Below are 23244 nucleotides of genomic sequence, written 5' to 3'. Positions count from 1 at the left end.
CAATGCAGTTTGCAAACCATCTACATTCTTTATTATTAAACGGAGTAATTAGAACAACGGCAGTCTACATTAATCAACACATTCTTAGAAGATAGTGGGATCACAGCGAATTATTTCACTAAGACAGTATTATCTTGGTTTACCTGGAAACTTAAAGCTGCACTAGGTATAAATCACATATTAATACAAAAACTATTTTGAGCACTCAATTGAAAATGTACACATAATGTATTAATCATACTTACAGGTTGTGTTTCGGAGACGCTTGTTGGTCCAAATAAAGAAGGCATCTTATGTTTATGGACAAGCATTTAGCAAATCCCTCATTGGACTCGCCAAGATTAGAGAAGCAGTCCTCTGTAAAATGATGAGCACACAACAAAAGGTTTGAATTGTATTGCTGTGGGATCATGAAACAAAATTAATTTTAACCACTGATACTTCACATAATCATATTTCGGCAATGAAAACAAAACAAACTTGCTTTCACAGCACTAAACACAGCTTCTTCTCGAAATGATGTACACACTAACTAGTGACGTATATCGTAACAGGCATAAGATAAAAAATATGACACCTCGTTTAGTCGACTATTTCTTTTGAGAGACAATATCTTTATTTATCATGCACTTTTTTGATTAACATACTGTTGAAGGATAGCTACATTACAATTTGCATAAAATATATTTTTCAAAAACCCATATGACCTGCTCATTTAAGGGAAAATTGTCACTATTTGCTTACCCTCATGTCATTTCAACCAAGTATTGCTGTCTTATTCTGTGAAAAGGATGTTAGACAGAATGCTATAAAATAGCAGTAGGAACATCCTACTAAACGTTTCCTTCTGTGCTCCACAGAGCACAAAAGTTACACAGGTTTGGAACAAAGTGAGGAAGAGTAAACGATGACAGATTTTCATTTTTGGGTGAACTATCCCTTAAAAAGTGAGCTCTGCTCAGAAGCACATTCTCCAGCATAGCACATACACTTCAACCTCATGAATTTGTTATAGATTGACGTTTGCAAATCCTTTGATGGTCGATGCCATTCGCTTCTCTCACTCTATTTATCTTCTTCTTGTCTGTTGCAAGAGCACATTTATCAAATCCAAAAGCGTCTGCGCAGCCAGATCACCAGTAGAAAACCTCTCCAGCTGCTTGAAAACACAATGTCTATTAAAATGCATTTAGATGGATTTGGAGTCGAGAAGCTGAATAATCGGATTTAAATGACTTAAGTCCTCGCACACTTAAGTTCACCTTAAGCCAATTTACCTGCAATCAAAAGCCATTTGATTGGCAGCAATGGAAAATGCTGATATATGGTCTCTACCAGGGACTATGACACCCTAGAGGTGATACATACATTAGAATGCCTTATCTTTCTCTTGGCAAATGCCGTTACACTCCACTGACTTTAGTCATGAGCTGTTTCAGTGTCATGCTCAGAATCCAAAGCACAGTACGGTGTTTTGTGCAGCATTTAAATATTATAGCTGTTTTTTTTTGTTTGTTCTTTTTCCCAAGTGTCACCAGGTATGAAGATCTACATTGATCCATTTACCTACGAAGACCCCAATGAAGCAGTGAGGGAGTTTGCTAAGGAGATTGACATCTCGTGTGTGAAAATCGAGCAGGTTATTGGAGCAGGTAATCAAACCTCCAAACATCCAACAGTGTTCTACAATGAAGTTTTTCTTGCACCTTGACCTAAAGAATAGCGCACTTGTGTCTATCCATAGGAGAATTTGGAGAGGTATGCAGTGGTAACCTAAAGCTCCCAGGAAAGAGGGAGATGTTTGTGGCCATTAAAACACTAAAGTCCGGTTACACAGAAAAGCAGAGACGCGACTTCCTGAGTGAAGCAAGCATCATGGGGCAGTTTGATCACCCCAATGTGATCCATTTGGAGGGAGTGGTGACCAAAAGCAGCCCTGTCATGATCATCACAGAGTTTATGGAGAACGGCTCATTGGACTCTTTCCTCAGGGTGAGAATATTTTGAGTCTTTAGTGTTTTTAAGCACTTTACATTGATTCCAAAATAATAGCTTAAGGCAGTTACAGTTGAAACAATATATTTTGTTTGTGAACTCATGTTCAGCTATTCTTTTTAACAGTTAACTCTTAGCTTTTTTTAAGCTTTTGAATCATTAGTCATTAAAGCTCTGTAAATATTGATCACAGACAGTTGATTACTCACTAAAAACACCCACATATCAGGTTTTCAGGCCATTTCAAGTCTTTTTTTGACGTAACAAAGCGGTTATATCCAAGTGTGTGAGTTGTTTACATACTTTTTAAACGAGTCTTCCCATTAACACCATATTGTTCTATCAGACCGATTCACAAACATGGATTGCACAAACACAAGAGGCAGAATTTATCGAATGAGCCAATCACAGCCAACCATAACCAGTCATATCCAATCACATCGTGATGGAAGCATCGCTTCTTCTTACGTGACTTTCCCCCATTCATTCTCAATTACCTCCCACCAAACTCATGGCATGATTTAGGGGGTCTGTTAAAACTCAATGGGCTCAGGGGAGTCCAGAGAGACACAAAGTCCCGCTGTAATTTTACCTGCTGGTGTCGCTTTTGGACAATGTTTCTTTTAAAAAAAACGAGTGATTTATACACTTTTAACGTTATATTTTGTAAAATGTTTGTTGTTTTATTTTTGTACTACAAAATCTTTCATATCCAATATTTTGAGGAGTCACTCATAATGTCTCAGGGCAATGACTCACAGATCAGTTAATCATTTTTTCAACTAGTTCCTTCAAACCTTCTGAATGAACTGATTCAGTATAATAATGCGGATTTCCCCACGCTTACGCAAGCTCAGCAACGTAAACATGACTCGAATTCCAGTTGAATCTCTCATCAGCAGGTGTGTATGCACATCAGCATGCTGAACATCATACAAATGTTCCCTCCTAATTTCTCATGCTGTCCATCAGGTAATTCTCCACAGGGTCTCTCTGTAATACCCAGCTACCCCCCTGTAGCAAACATCTACTCTCAGTATTGATTCCAGCTGTAGGACTGTTGTAATAAGCTCAGTTCTCTTCCATTCATCTCTACGGGTTGCCACGCTAACATTTGCTTTAAAGCGATCTCTTTAAAGAAATAGTTGAATCATTGCTCTGTGGTTAGTCATGCCCTCATTTTGCATTGGTCACGCTCTCATGGCCACGTTCTCTGCATTACAAGCGTCAGATGAGCAGTGTGTCTCATAAACGGAGCCAACATATGTGCTTCCGGCCTATATCGCAGAACACACATATAGTGATTTGAAAATTGCACTTGGTGTTTTAAAGCTAGTTCACTTCCAGAATAAAATGTCCTGATCATTTACTCACCCCTATGTCTTCCAAGGTGTTCATGTCTTTCTTTCTTCAGTTGTAAAGAAATTAAGGTTTTTAAGGAAAGTATTCCATATAGTGGACTTCAGTGGTGCCCAACATTTGAAGGAGTGCTTACAAAGTAGATACATTTTTTTTTCTTTTACAAAATAACCAATCGTTTCGCTAGATAGGACACTTGTTCCCTTGTAGAGCTCTTGAAGCTGCATTGAAACTGCAATTTGGACCTTCATCCCGTTGGGCACCATTGAAGTCCACTATAATGGAGAAAAATCCTGGAATGTTTTCCTCAAAAACCTTAATATCTTTTCGACTGAAGATAGAAAGACATGGACATCTTGGATGACATGGGGGTGAGTAAATAATCAGGATTTTTTTATTCTGGAAGTGTACTAATCCTTTAATCTGAAAGCCCAGCATCCACAGATGCAATCTCATGATTAACCCGAGTACTGGAATCATCCTGGTCCTGCTTGAATGAGAAGAAAATGCGCTGTCGGGCCGATGACTGGCATGCGTCAATTTGATGTCAGCGCAGAGCTGATGTGGATAAAATAGGTGTCCGGATGCCTTGATCGCTGCTAATTGGGCTCTCTGTGTGTTGCGTCGAAAAAAATGCTTTTGATTTATGTAAATATGTAATCTTTGGGGAAGGAATGATTTATTTTGCTCATTAGCAAGGCTTTGCCTCTGATCTATCATGAGAGAAAACTTATTTTATCCTTGACGTGTAGCTTTTCGGGGTGTTAGGCTCAGGAAGTGTAATTATCTGAAACAAGAAACCTTCATGATTATGGCGTTTAAACGAAGGCGAGTAAACAGGAACCAAACGACCCGCCATTTGTTAGACATTTGAACTGAATTTATTTCTTCTCACCACAATCAGCTCCAGCTCTCGCTAACCTCTGCAATTGTGAGGTTCTGATGTTATTTTAGCTGTTTGGCCAGCCAGTTGTTTCGCTCGTGTTTATACTTGCACAGCCCACCCTATGACAGAACGCACATGCCCTACTGTGCCATCGTGTGAAGAAATGACTGATATCTGATAATGTAAGTAGAAGTAAGGGTGAAAAACTACAACAAACACCTCAGGTTTCAAATTACGATTCTATATTAAAACATTTGAAAAATGTTTTTTTTTGCTCTCATAATGTCAGTTTGGAGGTGTGCGAGAGCTTTGAAACACCTCAGATCTTTGTGTAGCGTGCAAAATTGTGTTGTTTTTGCAAGACTGTCATCCATTTCTGACAGAACGCTGAATTCTTTGAAAACAACACGCCTCTGTTGTGGCACCTCACTATGACAGTGGATGACAACAGTGTGTGTTAGTGCTGAAGCGCTAGAATATGAGTCTGATGGACGTCTTGTAAGACAGGACTGAGAGACTCAACGCTAACCTGTCTTTCTTGCGCTGATCCAACTTCCAGTATTGTTTTGTGGCGGATTAGAGAGCGAAAGGAAGAGAATTCAAAAAGGTGCGCTGCCGAAACTTTCAGACAGATTTGAGAAGCATCAAACTGAAAAGTTAAGCACAGCCAAACAGAACCGACAGCAAAGACGCGTCTCAGAAGAAACAGCATGGAATAATTCACGTTTAATCGGAAAAGAAAGAATGTTTGCTTCGCTCATGCTGCAGATCCAAATAACTCTGAGGTGAAGAATTCCTCCAATTAAACTATAGGCAAACACTGTGAGCAGATTAGAGCACCAGGCTGTATTTGTGAAGGATTTCAGCTTTATGAATAATGGATGCCGCGTAATTGCTGCGGAGGGTGAGAAGTTCGATCACGTTGGCTTAACGTGGGGGAAGGGTTTGAGTGTGGCACATGCTGCTCAGAGGAGGATGAGTTTGTGTGCGACACAGAATGAAGACATCTCCTAGCTCTTTCGTCCACTGCTTTCCACTTGACGCGTGCGTGTCTGTCCGCACTGCGCCTGCTGCGCTCGTCTCCTCTGATCAGAAGCTGCATGCTGCTGGCCTCATGGCTGTCTGCGGAGGGTCTACAGATGGAGGCAGCTGCAAGCACAGCTGGGTCAGAAACTGCTGGACCTCCTCATGAGCAAAGGGCTTTCTGACCACCATGGTCAACAGCTGCAAGATTTGCCACGGCCCGCATTGATCATCGAATGTCTGATCTAGCATTGCGTAGCATAAACTCTACCAATCCTCACCAGAGTGTTTGCACAGCCAGTCCAAGCCAGGTTTGACTCAATGCATTGCGTTCAATCTCTACTCTTATCCGACTGGGCATACTAGACATTAACTGTGATTTCCCCAGCTTTATTCTAGCCTTAGTGCTTTTGTTTGGGATTTATAGGTTGCCCAGAAGTGGTAAATGTAGCACAGTTACTAACACTTTACATCCCCCTTTCAGAATCTGCAAAATGTTAATTATTTTAATACAATAAGAGGAATCATACAAAATGCATGTTATTGTTTATTTAGTGCTGATAGTTGTTCATGAGTCCCTTGTTTGTCCTGAACAGTTTAACTGCCTGCTGTTCTCCAGAAAAATCCTTCAGGTCCCACAAATTCTTTGTTTTTCCAGCATTTTTGTGTATTTGAACCCTTTCCAACAATGACTGTATGATTTTGAGATCCATCTTTTCACACTGAGGACAACTGAGGGCCTTATATGCAAGTATTACAAAAGGTTCAAATGATCTCTGATGCTCCAGAATGAAAAAAAGTTGCATTAAGAGCCAGGGGGTGAAAACTTTTAAACATGGTCATTTTTATAAATTCAACTATTATTTTCTCTTGTGGACTATATGTAAACATCTTTTATGTAAAATATCTTATTCAGTTCAGTACCAAAGAAACAATAACATGCATTTTGCATAATCCCTCTTTTGGTCAAATAATTAACAATTTGCAGATCCTGAAAAGGAGTATGTAAACTTTTAGTCTGTACAAATTGGTACTAAGAATGTCTGGTAATATAGTTTTTTTTTGTTTTTTTTTTGTGGATACACACTTCACCTTTACTAAACCTTTTATAAGTAGGACTGTGAATAAATTTTAAGATAAGATTTTAACTAATTATTGTTTTCTTTTGTGATTAAGAGACAAACTTGTAATATAGTTTCACATTGAATCCTCAAATTTATGTAGAAACAATATGTGACCCTGGACCACAAAACCAGTCTTAAGTCGCTGGGGTATATTTGTAGCAATTGCCAAAAATACATTGTATGGGTCAGAATTATTGATTTTTCTTTTATGCCAAAAATCATTAGGAAATTATGTAAAGATCATGTTCCATGAAGATTTTTTGTAAAATTCCTACTGTAAATACATCAAAATGTAATTTTTGATTAGTAATATGCATTGTTAAGAACTTAATTTGGACAACTTTATAGGTGATTTTCTCAGTATTTAGATTTTTTTGCACCCTCAGATTCCAGATTTTCAAATAGATGTATCTCGGTCAAATATTGTCCTATCCCAACAAACCATATATCAATAGAAAGCTTATTTATTGAGCTTTCATATGATGTATACATCTCAGTTTTGTAAAATTTAACCTTATGACTGGTTTTGTAGTCCAGGGTCACATATTAATATTAAAGAAGAATATTTTAAATAATAAAAGGAAGACTTTTAACATCAAGTATTACCAACATCAAGGCTAAAACCTCTGGATATTTCTATATCACTTTTTGATGGAAAACAAACAGAAAAGTAACAATTTTTTTTTTTTTTTCATTTATTAAATAATCATCTTATATCAACTTATATAAATAAATAAATCTCATTAGACAAAGTAATTTGCATTTATTTAGTGTGAAATACACAAATATATAGTCTATCAACGGTTGTGGGCGGGGCTTGTGCAGTATGATGTCATACTGCCCAGAAAATCAAAACGGCTTGATAATTGAGACTGTTTAGGTTTTTAGGGGATTGTAGGGTGGATGTGTTCACACACTGCTAAAGCACATTTATATGCAAACACCATGTAAAAGTGAATTGTGCATCCGTTGTCTCCTTTAAAACATATTTTAATGTCTTGACCCATTTCTGTTCTATTCTTGTTTACAGCAAAACGACGGGCAGTTCACTGTGATTCAGCTGGTGGGCATGTTACGAGGGATCGCCTCTGGGATGAAGTACCTCGCAGACATGAATTACGTGCACCGGGACCTGGCCGCCCGCAACATCTTAGTTAACAGTAACCTTGTATGCAAGGTGTCCGATTTCGGACTCTCACGCTTTTTGGAGGACGACACATCTGATCCCACCTATACCAGTGCCCTGGTGAGAAGTTTTGTTGTATTTGATTTTAAACATTCGTGCGAACTTGTGCTTTGATTTGAGATTAATTGATGATTTGGGTTTATACAGGGTGGGAAGATCCCTATTCGATGGACAGCCCCAGAGGCCATCCAATATAGGAAGTTCACCTCCGCCAGTGACGTATGGAGCTATGGGATCGTCATGTGGGAAGTAATGTCGTATGGAGAGCGGCCATATTGGGACATGACTAATCAAGACGTACGTATCTCACTGCTTCCAATATCGTTTAAAGGTTTGGGGTCAGTAAGATTTGTAAAAGTTTTAGAAAGACCCTGCACCACAAAACCAGTCTTAAGTAGCAGGTATATTTGTAGCAATAGCCAAAAATACATTGTATAGGTCAAAATTATTGATTTTTCTTTTATGCCAAAAATCCTTAGAATTTTAAGTAAACAATATGTTCCATTAAGATATTTAGTAAATTTCCTACCGTAAAAATATGTCAAAACATAATTTTTGATTAGTAATATACATTGCTAAGAACTTCATTTGGACAACTTTAAAGGCGATTTTCAATATTTAGATTTTTTTTGCACCTTCAGATTCCAAATTTTCAAGTAGTTGTATCTCGGCCAAATATTGTCCTATCTTATTTATTCAGCTTTCAGATGATATATAAATCTCAAATTCAAAAAATTGACCCTTATAACTGGTTTTGTGGTCCAGGGTCAGATATTGATTTAATGCTCAAGAAACATTTCTTCTTATTATCAATGTTGAAAAGAGTTGTGCTGGGTAATATGCAAAATTTAAATTCTTATTTGCTTTTATACAACTCTTTTACTTTAGGTATTTATTCAGTTCTTCCAATTTGCTCTCCAACCTCATAACCTTTTCTAAGCTGCACGTCCTCCATCTTTATAAATGTAAAACCGCCAATTTCTTCTAAAACAATTTTCCAATAGAAGCGCTGTCAAATGATCATGCCAGAGGCTGTTGGTCGGTTGGCGTATGTTAGCGCGTGATAGATGAACGCTGTGCAGCAATGTTGAATCAGAGGCTAAGGTAAACAGCAGAGAGAGCACGTCGTAAATCTGCCCATGTGCTGCTCTGCTGTATGCGACGCCAAACCTCAGACCCCAAACACTGCATGAGTGCAATCAGTCTTTGCAGAAACAGCCGCACCGATCATCACATCACATTGGCTTCAGAATGCAGAAGAAGACATAAGGATTTGCGTCAAGAGATCGCATTTTTGGGGTTTAAATAAGAGGTTGTGTTTGTTTTGGAGAACGTATGCTCTTGGTGGCTACATCAAGCTATTGTGTCAAAAGGGATCATTTTCTCTCTCACAAAAGCGACCACAAAAATTCACCTGTGCTTCACTCTCACTTCATGGTGAACAAAAAGATGATTTCACATGCAAAGCACGGTGCCACGTTAAACAGTCCCCCTGCCCTTGAAGAAAGCTCCCATTTCTAGCATCCCTTTGGGTGGCTGGGAAAAGGCAAATTATGGGTCCAGATAATGAAAATAGTTTCAAATTGAAAGTGTGAACGCTAATGCGCTAAGAGGGAGCGCAGATCTCACCAGTTATCTTATTAGCAGCTCCAGATAGCGTCGCCGTCCTCCCATCGGGCTGGCCGTTTGAGGCGCCTGAATGAGATTAATCAGGCCTTGAATGGAGCACCGTAATGGCTACGATAATGAGCTGGGGAACGACGGGTCTCACTCGGGTCCTGCTCGTACTTTCCACTTCATGGCCGTTTGAAGCAGCCTGTTTCATTCAGATGTGACGGTACATCCACTTCGGATAAACCTCTAGTATCTGTTTTGCACATTTAGTGATGCTGCATAGTTAATTTGCTGGAGATGTATTTAAGCTTAATTTAAGTGACGTTCTTCATTTCCTGTTACAACTTGCAGCACATTTTCCAAATGTACAGTCATTCGGCGTGTATATTACAGGCCGTGTGTTAATCATGTTTAATCTGACAGATGTTGCATGATTGGAAATGAGTAGGACGAATGGGAGCCAGACTCGTGCTGAATGCTGCCAAAAAACTTAGTAACACTAAGAACGCTCTTTTTTCACTTTTGATCAAAGAGGAAACGCTTGTACTGCCAAATTGCTGTTATCAGCACCTTTATAATCAAGATCTATTAGCTGATTTAGAAGGTATTAGATAGCAGCTGACTGTGGCCGCTTGTTTATAGTCTGTGTGTGTGTGTGTGGTTTTGTAAGTGTGAAGGGTGAGTGTGATCATGTGTGTGTTTGTGGCCAATGACAAATGGCTTCCTTGTGTCCCCCTAAGACCCAGATAATGATCACAGTGCATTTATGAAGACTACAGATCAATCCTCTGTCTCCTGCAGTGTTACAACCCTCCCGCCCAGACGCTGGCTCATATCTACTGCCACCTGCCTCACGCCATGCCGACAGCTCCTATCAAAACAGCGTTTTATGGCAATTTATTACTTTTTTTTTTTATTATTTATTTAAATGTAATTCCTTACAATTCAGAGAATTAAACGTCTATCTGATTATCTGATAATGTTACACATTAATGTTGCCCACTGTGTGTCGAATAGTTTAAAATACAGTATGCAGGAGACCCAAGTTTGAAAAGCATGTGTCATTTCCCGAACCCTTCTTTTCTACTATCGTTTGTCACCTGTCACTGAAATTTTGAATTCAATGAGCGTATCTTTCTCCGCCCCTTTTATTACCCAGCTAGAGACCCTCACGGATCTGTGTCTCCCTCTGCAGGTCATCAACGCCATTGAGCAAGACTACCGGCTGCCCCCTCCCATGGACTGCCCCAGTGCCCTCCATCAGCTCATGCTGGACTGCTGGCAGAAAGACCGCAACAACCGGCCCAAGTTCAGCCAGATTGTCAACAACCTAGACAAGATGATCCGTAACCCCAACAGCCTGAAGGCCATGACTCCACTGTCATCAGGGTGAGTTGGAAAACAATCGGAGTGCAGTTTGCTTGGATGATCAGAAGCGGATGAGTCAGTGGTTGTAAAACCTAGCAGACAGGATTTTATGTGAAGAGTGTTGCAATCTAGAGCTAACAGCTAATCAATAACAAGTGACGTAATCGACAAGAAATTTGATTATCGATTATTTGTGTTTGTGCACGATGTATGGAAAATATCTGTCAGAATTGTCTCTTTACAGTAGTGAAATATTCATTTCTGTGGACATACTGTATGAAAAACAGTCCCAAACGTGATCCGTCATTAAAGGATTAGTTCACTTCCAGGATAAAAATTTCCTGATAATTTACTCACCCCCATGTGATTTAAGATGTTCACGTCTTCCTGTCTTCAGTTGAAAAGAAATTAAGGTTTTTGAGGAAAACATTCCAAGATTTTTCTCCATATAGTGGACCTTAATGGGAGCCAACACGTTGAAAGTTCAAATTGCAGTTTCAGTGCAGCTTCAAAAGGCTCTAAACGATCCTAGCCAAAGAATAAGTGTCTTGTCTAGCGAAACGATCTATCATTTTCTAAAAAAAAATTGCAAATTTATATACTTTTACCCACAAATGCTCATCTTGCACTAACTGTGTGATTGAGTCGAGATCAGGGTACATTTAACTTACTTTGTCTTCTGGGAAACATGTAAGTATCTTCTGAAGGGCAGTACTAAATAAAAAAAAAATTATATTTAGGCAAAATAAGAAAAATGTACACATCTTCTGTTCAAAAGTTTTCACACCCCTGGCTCTTAATGCATAGATTTTCCTTCTGGATCATCAGTGAGTGTTTAAACCTTTTGTAATAGTTGCATATGAGTCCCTCAGTTGTCCCTAGTTTGTAAAGACGGATCTTAAAATCATACAGTCATTGCTGTATATACACAATACACAAAATTGCTGAAAAACCAAACAATTTGTGCTACCTGAAGGATTTTTCTGAAGAACAGCGGGCAGTTTAACTGTTCAGGACAAACAAGGGACTCATGAACAACTATCACTAAACAAAACAAAACAAAACAAAAAAACACAGCTGTGAATCATTCAAGTAACAGGACAGTATTAAGAAGCAAGCGTATGTAAACTTTTGAACAGGGTCGTTTTTATAAATTCAACTATTATTTTCTATTGTCGACTATATGTAAACGTCTTTTATGTGAAAAATAACATGCATTTTGTATGATCCCTCTTATTTTGCAACATTTTGCAAATTCTGCAAGGTGAATGTAAACTTTTGACTTCAACTGTATGTGAGTGCTATGTTGGTTAATTACAATTCAATTGTAATCAATTGTGAATGGAGCTTCTCATGTATGTGATGTATAAAGTGTTCCAAATCAGTCGCTGCGAGGTTTCATTTCACTTAGGCTTCTACCTAGAAGGCTGTAGACAGCAAGGCAGCTCACTGTGCTTTGGAACAGGGCGTACATTTAACACTTTGACTCATCTGACATAATTTAACTCATGCAGAGTAGTGCGCAATAGTCGTTACAATAAATCATATTTATGTAGAAAGTCATGGAGATGTTTAAACAAGTTCCTACAGTATTTAGTTTATGGAGACACATTGCCTTTTTGGAAAGCAGTATAGACACAGACGTGAAACTTTACACTATGGTATGCCGTGGCAGCATCAAGGGATCGTAATGACGTTTTCAGTCTAACCGTTGCACATACATAATACTGTATTGTTTGGAGAGAAGTGCAGATCCATCCATGTTACATGATACACGTGTGGCTACAAAAACGACTTTATTACTTGCTTTGAAGTTTCTTTTTTAAGGTATTTAGTACTTAGATTAGTTCGACAGCCTCGCCGTTACACTGAAGCGCACTGTATGTCTGTGTGCATGTGTCCTTTTGCGTGCGTGTTTCATATATAAGAGGACATTTTCTGCGTCTGACCTTTTGCCAGACCTGACTCACTTGCATCCTTCAAGGCATATTTATAAACCCAAATGGAATATGACCTTAATAGAAATGCTTTAAACAGCCTTCTTCTAAATTATTCCTGTTCTGTTTTCAATCTTTGGTCAATGCTTCGGTTTTACGTCCGATACCTGTGGTGGACTTTATTGATGCTGTGAAGTTTGTGAGTTATTTCTTTTGGCACTGAATTGCCGCATAAATAAAATCAACTGTGTTTGATAGATCAAATCATTATTAAAGGCTTTAGGCAGTCGTGTACTTGAAACAATAGTAAATCTGGGAGGCAAAGTAACAGTGGGCAAAACTCTAGTCAGTTTCTTGTGGACAACTGTAAAGTGGCCCAGTTTCTTCTGTCATCGCGCTGATGGTGAGAGGTTTGGGTTTTGCACACTTCTCACCAGCTCTTTTTGCCCGGAGGCTTATACGCTACAGTAATGTTGCTAGAAAGTGCAGTCATCTGGGGACATTAATTGCATTTTTTTTTGAAGAATTAAGCAGGGCAGAGGATATTTTGCACTTAAATTCTTCCCTAAGTTCCTTTTTTCCCTCTCCAGAGATTGAATTATATTGACCCACGAAATAATATAGCTCAGTTTCCCCAAGTGTGTCACAATTGCCAAAAATATGCATAAGATTTAGTTTTTAGTTTTAGGGTTTTTCTTTTGCATTGATGATAATATGCCAAATAAATGTGAACCACATGTACTGTAGGAATGTACCATGTATACTATGGGGGGATTGTAGTGTATGCTTGGTGGTTAAAGGCTATTTTTATTGCATACATTCACAACAGTGTGACTCATCTGTCTCTCTATCTCTTTCTCATTGCCCCTCCAGTGTGCATTTGCCCTTGCTTGACCGCAGTGTGCCGGACTTCTCTAGTTTTAACACTGTGGATGATTGGCTGGATGCTATTAAGATGGGCCAGTACAAAGACAACTTCACCAATGGCAACTTCACCAGCTTCGACCTCGTTTCCCAGATGACCATGGAGTAAGTGTTATATCTATGAGAGAGAACAGTTTGGAAAACATCCACGCTTTCATCACTGAGTCAGCAGAACCTATAGGGGATGTATGACTCTGATAGCGCTGATTGTCGATGCATAGTTTTGCTTTATATTGCCCTAAGTTTGTCTGGTCTGTTTATTAGGGCTTCACAATATGGTATAAAATATAATATGTGACCCTGGACCACAAAACCAGTCATAAGTAGCACGGATATATTTGTAGCAAAAGCCAACAATATATTGTATAGGTCAAAATGATTGATTTTTCTTTTATGTCAAAATCATTAGGATATTAAGATCATAAAGATATAAAGATTACATTCCATGAATATATTTTGTAAATGTCCAACCGTAAATATATCAAAGCGTAATTTGATTCAACTTTAAAAGTGATTTTCTCAATATTTAGATTTTTTTGCACCCTCAGATTCCAAATGTTCAAATAGTTGTATCTCAGCCAAATATTGTCCTATCCTAACAAACCATACATCAATGGAAAGCTTATTTGTTCAAATATTATTTCAGATAATGCATAAATCTCAATTTAAAAAATTGACCGTTATGACTGGTTTTGTGGTTCAGGGTCACATATTTTATATTATGCTACTGTTCAAAAGCTTGGGTCAGTGAGTGTTTTGTTTCATTTAATTTTGTTTTGTTTTGAAAGAAATTAATACTTTTATTCCACAAGGATGGATTAAATTAATCAAAAATGAAAGTAAAGACAGATCTCAAATAAATGCGTTTTTCAACATTAATATTAGAAAATATTTTTTGAGCAATAAATATTAGAATTAAGCAGCATATTAGAATGGTTTCTGAATAATCATGTGACACAGAAGACTGGAGTAATGGCTGCTAAAAATTCAGTTTTGCCATCACAGGAATAAATGACATTTTAAAATCTATTAAAATAGAAAAAGGTAGAAAACCGAGTCTAATAAATGTTGTTAAAAGTACACCACCAGTCAAACGTTTTTGAACAGTAAGATTTTTAATGCTTTTTAAACATTTATTTGATCCAAAGTATAGCAAAAACAAAACTTTGAATTACTTTTACTATTTAAAATAACTATTTCTATTTGAATATATTTGAAAATGTAATTCATTCCTGTGATCAAAACTAAATTTTCAGCATCATCATGCCAGTTCAGTGTCACATGACCCTTTAGAAATAATTCTTATATGCTGATTTGCTGTTCAAGAAACATTTAAAGTTGAGTATATTTTTTCAGGATTCTTTGATGAATGGCAAGATTCAAAGATCAGCATTTATCTGAAATAAAAAGCTTTTGTAACATTATACACTATAACATTCAAAAGCTTTTTTTGGGAGGAAGAAAGTATAGATATTAATACTTTTATTCAGCAAGGATGCTTTAAATTGATCAGAAGTGATGATAAAGATATTTATAATGTTACAAAAGATTTCAATTTCAGATAAATGTTGTTCTTTTAAACTTTCTTTTAAATTTATCAACGAAACCTGAAAAAAATCTACCCAGCTGTTTTCAACAATAATAATAAATGTTTTTGAGCAGCAAATCAGAATATTAGAATGATTTTAGAAGGATCATGTGACTGGAGTAATGATGCTAAAAATTAAGCGTAGAAATCACAGGAATAAATTACATTTTAAAATATATTCAAATAGAAAACAGTTATTTTAAATGGTAACATGAAAGATCTTACTGTTCAAAAACTTTTGACTGGTGGTGTAGTTCATAAAATCCAAAACATTAAATACAATTGAAGACTTATTTAAAAATGACAGCCTTTTTAGGTATAATGATAAACGCACAAGGTATATTTTCTCATCTTTGTTGCTGGATGTCAATCCCAGTGGAAAAGGGAACCACAGAAATGCATGCTTAGATTCTTCCTGTCGTCTCACCTCAGCTGTTACCTGACCAAACTAGACACGCCATTAAAAACAAAGAGAGTGTTGTTGTTTCAGAGACGCTTGGATTGTGCAACAAAACAGAGGATGATAGGGATAAAGGAATTTACCGGTTACTCAATCTTGAACTAACATGCTCAGTTTACTTTGGCATCATGTGATAAAGCCAGTGAATAAAAATGTGTTACTACAACATTATGGTATCTGCTTCAGAGCACTCACATGTTTAATCTTGCCTGTCTGTGTGTACATAGGGACATTCTCAGGGTCGGAGTGACACTAGCAGGTCATCAGAAGAAGATCCTCAACAGCGTTCAGATGATGAGGGCCCAGATGAACCAGATCCAATCGGTAGAGGTTTGACCACATGCCCCGATTAGACTGGGAGGAGGACAAGAGGAGGAGGCGAAGGGCCAACGTGAAGGGACGGGGCGGCCACCACAGACCCTAAGCCTGATTTTCCTTCTGGACCACCTAGGATATCCACCTGCCCCCTCCTCCGAAACACTCTCGTTCTCCATCTGTGTCATCTGAATCCCCCATTAACCCCCAGACACCCTAATGGGCTCCACTCGGGAAAGCTACGTCTGGAAAATATGGTCACAACACCTGATCGTTTAGCTTTAGCCGCCACCAATAACAGGATGACCATTCAATCTGCCAGCAATAGGCTCCGCCCCCTTATTTTCCTTTTACTTTTCTTCATTTTTAGTCTTTTTTTTTTAAGAGTTTTTGTAAAGAATTTTTAAAAGCTATGAAAACACATGGAATCTATATAAAATATATAGATTGGTGTAACATTGCAGACTGAATATGGTGGACTGAATCAAAAGGCTACCCTTTAAAAGGGCGATGAAGAAACAGGAGTTTAAAAAATCAAAAAACACAAAAAAAAAAACAGCTCGCCAGTTCGCCCCACAATACATGCTTCTGAGATTTTCTTTCGAATACTTTAGGAAAATCTTGAATAGAAATAATGACTGTCTGCTCAGTGAATACACACGGGACAACCTGCGGGACCCTAATCCCTCTCCCCTCGCTGACAGCCGAGGGAAAAGTATGTGAACACCATGAAATGGGACTTCCTTTTGGCAGCCGATACTGCCTTGAAGAAAATACAAGACTTTTTTTTTTGCAGTTTAACTACATCAACACACAAACAGAGAGTGAAAAAAAGTTGAAATAGTTATCACAGTGTTGAATTTGTGGTGCAGACTTCTCATTGCTTGGAGGGAGAAAAAAATAAATATTTTACAGATGTCATAAGAGCCTGCCAAATAGAGCATCATCCCTTTGTACCTCGTCCTGTACATATCAGATGCACTTGACGTTGTGAGGTCATCAGTACAAGCCTGATGTAGTCCAACATTTAGTTTCAGTATTAGATGGATCTACATTGACATTGATGGATTTTCTTTCGTGTGCGTGTGCGTATATGACTCGAGGGGGTCATCTTTTATATTCCTTCTCTTTTTTCTCATGGGCTAAGATGATTTCGTTTGAAAGACGGCGTAAGATGTTCTCCCCCGCAGTTGCATAAAGAATTTTTAGCGTTTTCTTTTTTTTTTTTTTCGTGAACTGCTTACAGAGAAGAACCCTGAGTGCACGTATGGTGTGGTCTTCACATCATCTACTCTTCGTTTATGTTTAGATCCCTGCTGTGTGTTTGCGTGTGTGTGTGTGTGTGTGTGTGTGTGCGTATGAAGCCCATGGAGCTGCAGAGCATGTGTGGTGCAAAACTATGATTTCACAGATAGCTTGGATTTGATACACTTTGCAGATCACTGTGTTGATATGCTTATATTTTTGCCACCAAAATCATTTCTTTAAACAAAAAAAAGTTTTATAATAAGGTGTTTAGGGGTTTTAATATCTGATAAAGTATGCAGTTAGAGGACATTTTCATAACAGGGAAGTGATTGTTCATTGTGAAGCATAGTTTTATATGAGGATATTGTTATTGTATGACATTTTTGAACTGGTTGCATTCACCAATTGGGGCCAAGCTAAAATTTTAAGTTTCATAGGACAAACAATATCGGCTGTAAATTAGTGTGTGTGTGTGTGTGTATAGGTTTTATTTTATACAGAAAACACATCTGTAATTCCTACCGTTCTCCATGGTATGGTACTTCCACAGTGCTCTCTGAGATCGTTCACCTCCATGACATAGGATAAGAACAAAAAACTCTGTATATAATATTCTGAAGCAGAAACGTCCCCCTCAGAGAGAGGTTTTTCTCAAAACTGTGTTGGATTTTAGTGTACATATTAATTTTTTAATGTGTTGTTCAAACTGAATGGAGAGTCGCTATTGTCGATGTTTATTTTGGGCCTTTTGTTTTGTACTAGGATGGGAAGCAGCCGTAGAGATGAACAGGCCGGAGGCATCTTCATCCATGCTGGAGCGTCTGTGTGCGTGAATGAGTGCGTTTGTGTGTTTGCACGTGCAGGTACGTCCGTGTACCAGCGTTAAGGTCACTGTGGATAACAAAATACTCCTAGCTCAGCCATCGAGGGGCTCGCTTTATTCCATAACCTCAGGGTTGACATGCATCTGTGTTAAGAAACCATGCAGTACTGTGAGGTCAGTTTACTGTACTGTAGGTAAGAGTGCTGATGAAGTTCTAATCAGATGGTGTTGACCGTTCTCTGTTCTTCCCATTACATAATGCTTCCATTAGAATGAAGATTCTGCCGTTCAGTCTTTAGGCGTGAAACACAACGTCCAGCAGACAGGCCATCCCAGGTGTGAGCTCTTGAGAGACTAGCGATGAAGCCCTAGCGCTGAATTCAAAGGCCTGAGAGTGTCAACTCTGCTCTGTTTCCAGAAAGACGGTAGGATTTTACTTTCCTTAGAGCTTGATATAGTAAATGGCCCTTTAGTTTCAGCTCTCAGCTTTTCAGTCGTTCTTGGTAACTTTTTTTTATCACCAGCAGGAGGATACAGGGAGAAAGGAAATGAATCTGGGCTTAACAGCTTGTCCTAACCAGCAACGTGTAATTTGTCCGTCGACACTGAAAGCAAAACTTCACTGCTGCAGAGTCGCAGGACTCGCAGCCAATTTTTAATATCCAGTCACACCGCTCAAAACTTTGAGATGGTCTCTTATGCTCACCTAAGATACGGTAAAAAAAAAAAATACAGTAAAGACAGTATTATTGTAAAGTATTACTACAATTTAAAATAGCTAGTTTTTTATATGTTTTAAAATGTAATTTATTCTGATGCCAAAGCTGAATTTTCAGCATCCTTTACTTAGTCTTCAGTACCACATGATCCTTTAGAAATCATTCTAATATTCTGATCTTGCTGAAAACAGAATAGAAAGGTCAAAAGAACAACATCTGCAGTAGTCTTTACTGTCAGTTCAATATTAATTTAATGTGTGCTTGCTAAAGTAATAATCAAATTAAAAAAGAAAAAAAATTAAGTGTATATTTGAACTAATTGCAAATAGTCTGCCTTGTTGCCTTGAGTCTATTTACACTAACTCCACCCTCGAACATGCGGTTAGGCTAGTCAGCATTACAAAAGACGACTGTTAAACAACATTCCCAGTGGCGTAGGCCTTAAAGTGTGTGGTAGTAACTTTTTGAAGCGATCGAGCCAAGTAATTTTTGGAGGTAATTTTTTTTCTTTTTTAATTTGATTATTACTTTAGCAAGTTTAAATCCGCCTTTTACCAAACTCGTTCTTCCTACTTTTCACATCACATATCATATTGGAAAGGCATTTAAAAGTGGAAAAGTGATATAATGTGCCTCACGAGTGTTTATCGGATATGGGTAGGTGTAGGGAGGCCTCTATTGTACAGCCTGGTCTGACGAAAATGTGCGAGATGCGAAATACATACTAATAAATACATATCACTGCAGTTTCCAACAGAAATGTCCGCTGAACGGCACTAAAAGCGTGTTTTTTGCCTTCCGCAGAACAGATGAACGCACATGCGGTACGTTTTACGTGACGTTGGTTTTGTACGGGTTTTGTAAATGTCCGTTGACGGGAGCTATAGCTCTAACGCTCCTTGACGTTTTAAAATAACGTATCATCTGCATTACACCTAAACCTAGCCAATAGTATGAACAAAAGCCAATGTGATGTAAAACCCAGTCGCAAGCATGTTGTTTAAGCTTGCTTTTCGATCTCTCACTTTTCAGCTCTTTCATCGCGATTCATGTTTTTGACAGGATTCGTACCCAAAGATTCCACATCCTACGTCCAGTACCGAGCAAGTTTATTACTCTTTGTTACAATTAATCATAATTTTATGAAAATTATTAGAAGCGTTTGCTGTTTTACCACCTCTAGTGGACATTTCTGTTGGAAACTTTAGTGATATGTATCTATAGGTACGCATTTTGCATCTCGCGAAAATGTTCCTTTAGATGCGGTTCATCATGAGATCAGGTAGTAATTGTGCTAATAAAGTGGCATCCATTTAATAATTTGAATAAAAATGATCATTTATGCTCAATACGTTATTATTGCATACTGTTTTATAATGTGCTACAATACTGAGATGCAAATATCTGCTACTTGCACTTAGTATAAATAGCATCTAACTAATATTACTGCAAAGTAAATACAATTTTTACAATAGAACATATGTAACCCTGGTCCACAAAACCAGTCGGGTATATTTGTAGCAATAGCCAACAATACATTGTAAGGGTCAAAATGATACATTTTTATTTTTTTTGCCAAAATTCATAAGGATATTAAGATCATGTCCCATGAAAATATTTAGTAAATTTCCTACTGTAAATATATCAAAACTTTTGATAGTAATATATGCATTGCTAAGAACTTCATTTGTACAAGTTTAAAGGCAATTTGTCACTATTTAGATTTATTTGCAATCTCAGATTCCAGAATTTAAAATAGTTGTATCTCGGCCCTACATTAATGGAAAGCTTGCTTATTCAGCTTTCAGATTATGCATAAATCTCAATTTTAAAAAATTGACCCTTATGTCTGGTTTTGTGGTCCAGGGTCACATATCGCTATTTTCACTTAGTGCAAATTAAAATCCTAATGACCCCAAACTTTAGAATTTTAATGTTGGTGGACCAATGAGGTTTCTCTGTGGATGGAGCTATCAAGCTGCTATAAAAATGAATATCAAGCAATTGACAAAATGTTCTGTCCCTTGCAGGGTCTAAAAATAATTGCAAAATAGTGTAATATCCACTAAAACAGAAATGTAAACTAACTAAAATAACAAAATAAATACATTCAAAATATGTTGTACATTTTCTACCGCAAATATATCAAAACTTAATATTTGATTAGTAATATGCATTGCTAAGAATTTCATTTGGACATCTTTAAAGGCAATTTTCTCAATATTTTGATTTTTTTGCACCCTCAGATTCCAGATTTTCAAATATCGTCCTATCCTGACAAACAGCTTTCAGATGATTTTGCAATTTCACCATCTCAAAATTGACTGATTGGTTTTGTGGTCCAGGGTCACATATGTGACACCTTGGTGGCTTTCAGCAGCTGGTTAGGACAAGGAAGTCAGTCAGGGAGGTAAGAGACAGATTGAGAGTGAAGAGTACTCTCACATCATAAAACTTCAACAGTGAGGGTGCCAGCAGCCGCCTTTACCTGTCTGTTCAGCACATCCTCTCAATATTTAATGGCTTCTCAGTGTCACTGCTGCACTGTGAAACTAAGGTTCTGAATGCCTCGTCTTCCTCAGAATAACACTGCTTCTGCTTTGCCCTCCTAGGACAATCACTGTCACTCAATACCAGGATCCACACACACATTGCAGCGGTACGTCTAGAAAACCTACAGAAATGCAGAAGTTTAGACACTCTCGGCAGTAGCTCAGCAATATTTAGAGGTGCTGCCCGCAAGTTCCAGCGTGTTTTAAATCAGCCTAACAGCACTGGATTAACAGAGCTTTGAATGAAATCCAGTGCTGAAGGGATATCCTGTGTTCCTGATCCTCATCTTCTTTTCCTTCCAATGAAATGTGTCATTTCATAAGTACAGTTTCACGGGTCTGCGCTATTTGCAAGAAGACGTTTTTCTTGCAACTTGGCGCTGATGATCACAAGAGTTTCTGGCACTTTAAATCGGGAGATCCGAAGGTACATTAACAACCAATGAGCCTTTCTATTTTAAGATATTGATACGTTGAAAGATTCTGACATTTGCTATGCCTTTTCTTCAGCAAACCTGTATTTACATAGAAATATTTCATCACGGCGGGTCTTATGTAATTCTGTTTTTCCACTGCATCTTAAACCGCTCGAGTTTGTTTCTCAGTAGGGGACTAATTGCTTCATACGTCTCCCTCTCTCATTTATCGTTTAACAGAACACTACGTAAACCACAGACAAATGAGACGTGGCATCGAGAGTGTGAAAGAATGTCACGCTGAGTGATTTAAGCACTTCTTATTGTTTTCTTCACATGGATTATCACCTTAAACGCATAGTTTCTACCACAACATTTTTTTATTTTTGATACAAGTGCTGGGAAAGATGGCACACAGGCATTTTTTTAATACTCAGAGCCTTTTTTGTTCAGATGGCTTGTGAAAATAGCCAGTAAGCTGCCATTATGTGGACATGCGAACTGCAAATGTTCCTTCTGGCAAGCAAAAATGTGATCGGCACAGAAGCGTGCACCGTTTAAAGCTTTTTGTTGAAAGCTGGGTGACAGCAAGCTGTGAACAGCATATGCTCGCAGCTACCGCCGAAGCATAATACCAATGCAAAACCGTTATTATGATGATTATGTGCGACTGTGAACGTAAATACAAGCTGGCTCTGGCTCGCTCTCATTGGTCCATATTTCTGCCTGCATCCTCCAAATATGGTGGGAAGTTCTCGGATAGAAAATGGTTCCCCGAACTGAGCTGTAGAGTGCGTGTAGGGCCGCAGCACCCTCTGGTGTTAGGAAGGCAGTAGTGCATTCTTTCCCATGTCTTTCTCAGACCTGCTTTTCATGACAGGGCGGCAGACTTCTCTCTTTCTCTTTCTCTTGCTCTCGCTAGCCCGAATAGAGCACTGCCCACCTGGACCACTGTGACGGAGATGGGAGGTCCTGTTTCGCTGTATAAAATGTACATTTGACTGTAACCCTGTGAATGATGTAACAATTTCATTATTTGTAATATTGTTATTGGTTTATTTTCTAAAAATTGAAAAAAGCCCAACTTGACTCTCCTCATTAAAACATGAAATGAGATCTGTTATACAGCGTTCTGTGTTTTGTGTGTGTGCTAGTGTCAGTGTTTGTTTTCTGATAGCACATTGCGCCAGCCCTGCCAAAGTCACGGGCTTAATTCCAAGTGAATGCATAATAATAAAAATGTTTAGACTGAATACACTGAGATAAATGTGGCTGCAAAATATTTAAATTATGTTTCCAAGTTTAGTTCTTGTTTGCTCACTCAGCAACATTTGTGGACTAATGTTAATCACTATTGATTTAGAAATGATTGTAAAATTTCTATTTAATGTAAAAAGAAATCAAAAACAGTGAAATAACTGAAATAAATCAAATTAATTATAAATGATTAAGCTATCTTCACATGGACCAATAACTTTGGTCAGATAACTTTGATAGAAAGGTATGTAATGGATTACAATCAACCAAAAACTGTTACTTTGACGATATTTACACAACTATCAATACTTTGTTGACCAAGCAATGCTTAATTCTGTTCAGTCTGTGGTGTAAATAGGTCACATTAGCAATTACAGAAAAAAACACTTTAGCCAAACATGGTCAGGATAAATAATTTTTGGTCCCAATTTTTTTTATCAATTTTACTAG

The 23244-nt window shown here is 38.0% G+C and overlaps 1 protein-coding gene across 1 annotated transcript in view; it reads left to right on the top strand.

Moving 5' to 3' along the window:
- Window positions 1–16093, top strand: part of LOC141294268 (ephrin type-B receptor 2-like) — an 86035-nt gene extending 69942 nt beyond the window's left edge. The window contains exons 8-14 of the mRNA XM_073826346.1: window positions 1530–1652; window positions 1745–1992; window positions 7418–7633; window positions 7721–7870; window positions 10383–10576; window positions 13366–13521; window positions 15692–16093. Coding sequence (XP_073682447.1) covers window positions 1530–1652; window positions 1745–1992; window positions 7418–7633; window positions 7721–7870; window positions 10383–10576; window positions 13366–13521; window positions 15692–15800 — 1196 coding nt within the window. The 3' untranslated portion in view covers window positions 15801–16093. The remainder of the gene's footprint in view (window positions 1–1529; window positions 1653–1744; window positions 1993–7417; window positions 7634–7720; window positions 7871–10382; window positions 10577–13365; window positions 13522–15691) is intronic.
- The last annotated feature ends 7151 nt before the right edge of the window (window positions 16094–23244 follow it).

The sequence above is a fragment of the Garra rufa genome, chromosome 20, assembly GCF_049309525.1.
Source record: "Garra rufa chromosome 20, GarRuf1.0, whole genome shotgun sequence".
Lineage (NCBI taxonomy): Eukaryota > Metazoa > Chordata > Actinopteri > Cypriniformes > Cyprinidae > Garra > Garra rufa.
Note: the sequence above shows the minus strand (reverse complement) of the source record. Positions and strands in the feature narration are given on the sequence as shown.